This window comes from Nansenia antarctica (assembly GCF_963989245.1).
Source record: "Nansenia antarctica genome assembly, chromosome: 2".
In the NCBI taxonomy this organism is placed as follows: Eukaryota; Metazoa; Chordata; class Actinopteri; order Argentiniformes; family Microstomatidae; genus Nansenia; species Nansenia antarctica.
This window is the reverse complement of record NC_137675.1, coordinates 21,017,367-21,024,576: the sequence shown is the minus strand read 5'-3', so window position 1 is coordinate 21,024,576 and position 7,210 is coordinate 21,017,367. Positions and strand designations below refer to the sequence as shown.

The window sequence follows — 7,210 nt, the reverse complement described above, 5'->3', positions numbered from 1 at the left end:
CAAAATCCGAAAAGAACGACAACCGGCATTGTCACAGAGGGGGGAGGAGGGGGGCGGGGGGGTGTCACAGTTTGTAGCAGCTGGAACAGGAAGTGATCGGAGAGGAAGAATATGGAGGGAGGGGGGGGGGGGGGAGTGGTCCCGTGTGGTCTGGCTGTGCCTGCAGTCTGCTACACCCTGCCATGTCCCCTGGTTGTCCTGACATCCATACTGTGACACTGGGCTGCAGACTGCAGAGAGGGGTGTGGTCACTATGACTGGGGGGGGGGGGGGGGGAGGGAGGGAGGGGGTCAGGATATCATAGGTTCGTCTGGGGGAGCGTAGTGACTGGTGGGTCAGGGTTAACACACATACACACACACACACACAGAGAGAGAGAGAGAGAGAGAGAGACAAAGACACGCACACACACACACAGAAAGAGAGACACACACACACACACACACGCACACAGATGTGTCACTCATTCCACAGCGAAGCCGCAGGTCTCCTCGATGGCTGTCAGCAGCTTGTCGTATAGCTTGTCATAGAGCTCATAGGCTGGAATGTCAATCCGGTTAAAACTGGAGGGAGGGAGAGAGAGAGAGAGAGAGAGAGATCAAAGTGAGGGAGGTAGTAAGGCAAGGTATTGTAAAGAGAGAGGGAGCCAATTTGAGTTCTAGTGCATAATTACACCACTACAAGCACATCAAACGATGATGATGCGTCAGTTTTCAAACAATTTTTTTTAGGTCCTGTGGGTCTATTCTTTCTCTGAAGTTCATGAATGAATGAAGTGAACTTGAGCTCATCCTTTTTTTGTCTGTTCTGTGTGTGTGTGTGTGTGTGTGTGTGTGTGTGTGTGTGTGTCTGTGTGTGTCTGTGTGTGTGTGTGTGTGTGTAGGGCAGATGTGCAGCACGGTACTCACCAGGTGTGGGCTTTGGGTAGATTGTTGGTGTTGGCATCGATCTGATGGATGGTGAAGAGCCTGGGGCCTGCAGCACCTGGAGAACACACACACACACACACACACACACACACACACACACACACAGTCAGTCAGCAGAATTTCTCATACTGTCCATCAACCAGTTTTTCCACAGGGACAGACAGATCTGGACACAGACCCGTTGAACCCACTCTTAACAAACATGGGTGTATTCTGTATATTTTTGTTCAGTAAAGCCAGAGCTAAGCCCAGACACACACACACACACACACACACACACACACACACACACACACACACACACACACACACACACACACACACACACACACACACACACACACACACACACACACACACACACACACACACACACACACACACACACACACACACACACACACACACACACACACACACACACACACACACACACACACACACACACACACACACACACACACACACACACACACACACACACACACACACACACACACAGAGCAGAGCAGAGTGGTCTGTGTTACCCCAGGGCTTCCTGTCTGTCTGGATTTAACCAAACCCAACGAGGCCGACCACGTCTCTGTCAGGGAGACAGGGTCAGCTGCGGCAGACACACACACTCACACACACACACACACACACACACACACACACACACACACACACACACACACACACACACACACACACACACACACACACACACACACTCACACTCACACTCACACATACACTCACATACACTCACATACACTCACATACACTCACTCACATACACTCACTCACATACTACACTCACTCACAGACGCACACACACACCCTCTTGCATAGACGCATACAATTAAGTTTACATATGTGTACATGCGTGCACACGCACATACACACACACGAGCGCGCGCACACAGACGCGCGCACACACGCGCACCCACACACACACACACACACACGCACACGCACACGCACGCACACACGCACGCGCACAGACACATACACACACACATCTAACCCTCCGACCCTACCCTCTGACCGCACACAACACACACACGCACGCGCACACACCCACGCACACACACCCACACACTCACACACCCACCCTGTAAAGCCTTGAAGCCCTGCAGAGGGACCCTGGAGGAGCCGGTGACGAACTGCAGCAGCCGGGCCCTCCGCTCCTCGTCGTACGACTCCACCGCCTTCCAGAACCACTTGACGATGTTGCTGTCCGTGGTGCAGTGCTTCAGACGCGTGTTGGACCGCCAGTCGGCGATGTCGATCTTCCCCAGGCCACACACGATCAACTGAGGAGGAGAGAGAGAGGAGAGGAGGAGGAGGAGGAGGAGGAGGAGGAGGAGGAGAGGAGGAGGAGGAGATAAATGTGGTTGATTGAGTTGGTTGACTGTAAACCAAACACCTGAAACACACTCAACATGTATGAATTCTATCTTTCTAACCCTAAACCAGTTCCAGATCAGGACACGGAGCTGTATGGAGGTAGGATCGCTTTTAAGACGGTGCCCTCTGGCCCCTGCTGCAGACACACCAGCCCTCTACATTTACACTGTAGACATCTAGACCAGGGTCAAGGTACTGTACCTCCAGCTCCTTCTCGTCGAAGGCCTTGAGGAGGTGCTGAGGGATGACCTCGTTGAAGCCCTTCTGCAGGGCCAGGAACTGGGCCTCGATGCCGTGGAGGAACCTCCAGTTCACATACAGCCTGCAGACACACCGGAGGACAGTGTGTGAGTAAGAGGATCTGTATAAGGAAAGGTGTGTGTGTGTGTGTGTGTGTGTGTGTGTGTGTGTGTGTGCGCGTGTGTGTTACTCTACCTGACGTATTCCTTCTTGGTGTCCTCAGTGACCTGGACACTCTTGCCGTTGGGTTTGAGCTCATGTTGGATGATCTCCCCGTAGGCGTTGTGCTCCACACAGAAGGTGTGGTCCAGCACCCCTGTGATGTCATTGTCTCTGAGGAGGAGGAGGAGGAGGAGGAGGAGGAGGAGGTCAAAGGTTAGAGGTCAGGGGGGGAGAGGGGCAGGTCAGCAGAGGGAGCCGTTTGATTTTTTACACTACATGGACTTGGCATCTTGGACATAGAACTGTATGCCTTCATGCACTGTGTGTATGTGTGTGTGTGTGTGTGTGTGTGTGTGCACACGTGTGTGCGCGTGTGTGTGCCGCGTGTGTTATGCTCTCTGTGTGTGTGTGTGTGTGTGTGTGTGTGTGTGTGTGTGTGTGTGTTATGCTCCCTGTATGTGTATGTGTGTGTCTCTGTGTGTCTGTGTGTCTGTGTGTCTGTGTGTGTGTGTGTGTGTGTGTGTGTGTGTGTGTGTGTGTGTGTGTGTTGCACTCACAGGATCCAGACCAGGCTGTTGTGCAGGTCGGGGTCCACAGACTCCATGTCGTCCAGGGTGATGGGCTTGCCCAGCAGCTGCTTGTAGAAGGGCAGGGTGAAGCCTCCGTCTATGTAGTGGCCGTGGAACACCGCCATGCCCATGATACGGCCCACGAAGTGGAAGTACGACAGGTGCTCCTGAGGAGAGAGGGAGAGAAGAGAGGGATGAGATTGAGATTTTATGGGGCGGCTGTGGCGCAGGAGGTAGAGCCAATGTCTAATGATCGCTTGGACAAGACATTGTGCGTGTGTGTGTGTGTGTGTGTGTGTGTGTGTTACTCACGGGGTTGACAGCAGAGTCAGGGTTGATCTGTAGGGTGTAGATGTCATCTCTGGAGTACTGGAACAGGCCGTAGTAGGGGTTCAGCATCTCATGGGACAGCAGGTACAACCACTCCCTACACACACACACACACACACACACACACACGAAACAAACATCCTGTCAGTCACATTCTACAGCGAGAGCAAAGTGCCAGTACTGTCTGCTTTTGTTTTAGACGGTACGTGTGTTTTAACACACAAGCTGGAACAAAATACTTGTTTTATTATAAGTAGCCACCCCTCTGAATGGAACCCTGCATGACCCCTCTATGAGCTGGTTAGAAGATCTATACTAAGAGATTCAACTTTATTGTCATTGAACAGAGCTGTCATTGACAAGTACTGAGACAACCAAATGTCGTTGGTGCACACGTCTCCCCTCCCAGGGAGAACAGAGCTCTGGGCTCTGGGCACAGGGTCAGCCATCTTCGGCGCCCCCAAGACCAGTTAAGGGTTAAGTGCCTTGCTCAAGGGCACAATGGCAGTGGTGGTAGGATACCAGCTCACATCCGTCTCCCTCCTGGGGGTGAGGATCGAACCAGCGACCTACCGGTTGCTGTCCGGCTACCTGCCACCCCACCGAAATCAACTGTACCCCGCACTGTATGACCTGTCTATGACCTCCGTATGACCTCCCGTACCTGGCCACCCCGCCGTAGTCCAGGCCCTCCTCTCCTCTGAACTTCACCATCAGTCTCTTCCACAGGTCTTTGGGCCGCATCTTCATCACCTGGCGGTACGACTCCTGCAATGACAGACAGCCCGGTACAGCATGGTTACAGCATGGTTACAGCATGGTTACAGCACAGTTACACACAAGACAGCATGACAACACAGTACGTCTTAACTCAACTCTGGAACAGTGTATGTTTGTGTCGTCTACGAGAAAAAACAACAAAGTGAAAAAACAAGAGGATTGTTCTATTTCCTAGCCAGGAGTTGGAAGAACACTCCAGACCTCTTCATCTCTCTCTCCCTCCCTCCCTCCTTCTCTCCCTCCCTCCCTCTCCCTCCTTGCTCCCCCTTCCCTCTCTCTCCCTCCTTCTATTTCTCCCTCCCTCCCTTGTTCTCTCTCTCTCTCTCTCTCTCTCTCTCTCTCTCTCTCTCTCTCTCTCTCTCTCTCTCTCTCTCTCTCTCTCTCTCTCTCTCTCTCTCTCTCTCTCTCTCTCTCTCTCTCTCTCTCTCTCTCTCTCTCTCTCTCTCTCTCTCTCTCTCTCTCTCTCTCTCTCTCTCTCTCTCTCTCTCTCTCTCTCTCCCTCTCTCCCTCTCTCTCCTTCTCCCCCCCTATTTCTCAGGTCCTGGTAGAACAGGCCCTAGTGGTGCCTGGGAGAAGCCAGCAGGAATGCACCAACAGTGTCTGTGGGTGCGTACGTGTGTGTATGTGGGTGGGTGTGTGTGTAGCTCCCTTTAACATTACGTAAGGGCCTCCTCTCTCCCCTCAGTCACGGCCCAGGCAGTGACTAAGATGCACTGCCATCTAAAACAAGCCCTTGCCACAGCAACAGCAGTGTTGCAACTGTGAAAGCAGAGCAGCTCTGGATCCTAGGGAGGCTATTAGCTGGAAATTACAGCGCGTGCATTCGCGCGTGTGCACGCACGCATGCGCAAGCACACACACACACACACACACACACACACACACACACACACACACACCACACACCACACACCACACACACACACACACACACACACACACACACACACACACACACACTCGGTCAGCCAGTCACAGACATGCACCCTCAGACAAGCACTCAGACAAGCACTTAGACACACACTCAGACACGCACTCAGACACAACACAACACACCACACACACACACACACACACACAACCCCCCCCACCACCACACACACACACACACACACACACACACACACACACACACACACACACACACACACACACACACACACTCTCCCTTGGTTAATTGGTGGCATGGCCCTCGTCCCTGCAGGTCCAGAGACGGAGGCCTTCACACCTCTCCTCCCCCAGCTGTCAGGCCGTGAAGGATGAAGTCATATTTTTCATTGCTCAACTTGTACCACGGAGTTATGAAGTTATGTCTGGCCCCCGAAAACCTGCCACTGCTGCCTCCCTCCCTCCCTCCCCCCCCCCTCCTTTTAACTGATGAAATCATCCAGAAAGAATGCCTTGCTTTGGAAGAACAGATGATTGGGAGAGAGAGAGAGAGAGAGAGAGAGAGAGAGAGAGAGAGAGAGAGAGGGAGAGAGAGAGAGAGAGAAAAGAAAGAAAGAAAGAAAGAAAGAGAGGGAGCTTGTGGTGTTTAGATGAGCTTTTTCACCCGTCTTTTGTTTAGTGAGAACCATAAAGAGATTCTGGGTACTGGAGCTTGGATGCCCCCGGGCCAATCCCTCTGCAACACTATAAACGGCTGCTTTCCAACTCCTAAATGGTATGGGTGTGCATCTGGGACCGCGTTGGCATGGCAACTACTGAGTATGTACACAGTGCATACGTGGTGTGTTGCTAATTCAGACACACATAATGTGTGCTTACGTGCACACTGACTGAACCCAAAACAGGCTAGTTAGGTGAGCACACGACACATTAGCAAGGACAATGTGTTAGGATGAAGACATACAGTACCAGTCAAAAGTTTGGACACACTTTCCCGTTCAATTGAATGGGGAAGAGTGTCCAAACCTTTGACTGGTACTGTATACGCGTGCAGACTCTGTATAGCGTGTTAGGAAGCCTAACCCAAGCCTGGGACGTTCTGTGCAGGATAGAACTAATTCCAAATTCAACTCCCAGACAACCTTAGGAATCCCGTCAGGGACACCTCAGTAACCAAAGTGATCCTTGGAAGAAGAAAAAAAACAGGAAACTTGGATTTCCAACTCGGCAGCGCGTTTACCTAGGAGACCTCCGAGTTCCCCTACTTGGAGCGCTCTCAGAATTAGACAATAGGACTTAAGTCTTCTTCACTAAAAAACTACGCAAAATCTTGGTGAGAAGCTCAGCGTTTTTTCCGAGAAGCACCTGAATGCATCGTAAGTGAGCCTCGAGGCCAAAATTATTATTACCGTACTACTCGATCTTTTCAGTTTGTAAAGCGTCTTTGAGTGTCTAGAAAAGCACTATATGAGTCTAATGTATTAGTTATTATTAGTATCAGTGTTAGTATTAGTATTAGTATTATTATTATTATTATTATAAATCCCACAGGGGAGTCTTGAAGGATGGACGGACGGACGGTCTTTACCTCAAAGATCTCCTCCCGGCAGACCTCGATGCGGCAGTGTCCTGCCTGGGGCTGCTGCTGGGCCAGCTCCTGGCGGAGGATCTTCAGCTTGTGGACCAGGTCCCTCTTTGTACTTGGGCACGGTGAGGCACTCGGCCTCCTCGGGCAGCTGGGCCGGGGACAACACCGCCGGGGGAGGGGGGAGCTGCTGGGGGGGCTGCTGCTCCTTCAACTGGTTCTGACGACCACCACTAGAGGAGGAGGAGGAGGAGGAGAAGGAGGAGGAGAATGAGATGAGTTTATTGTCCATAAGAGAGGGGGGGGAGGGAGAGGAAAGAGGAGGAGAGAGAGGG

General features: G+C 52.0%; 1 protein-coding gene across 1 annotated transcript in view; it reads right to left on the bottom strand.

Moving 5' to 3' along the window:
• Positions 1-343: 343 nt before the first annotated feature.
• Positions 344-7,210, bottom strand: part of LOC308151591 (E3 ubiquitin-protein ligase SMURF2-like) — a 57,356-nt gene continuing 50,489 nt past the window's right edge. The window contains 10 exon segments of the mRNA XM_080524491.1: positions 344-563; positions 909-984; positions 2,026-2,227; positions 2,523-2,643; positions 2,757-2,894; positions 3,281-3,459; positions 3,605-3,719; positions 4,287-4,390; positions 6,879-6,986; positions 6,988-7,108. Of these exon segments, the coding sequence (XP_080380617.1) occupies positions 464-563; positions 909-984; positions 2,026-2,227; positions 2,523-2,643; positions 2,757-2,894; positions 3,281-3,459; positions 3,605-3,719; positions 4,287-4,390; positions 6,879-6,986; positions 6,988-7,108 (1,264 nt within the window). The 3' untranslated portion in view covers positions 344-463.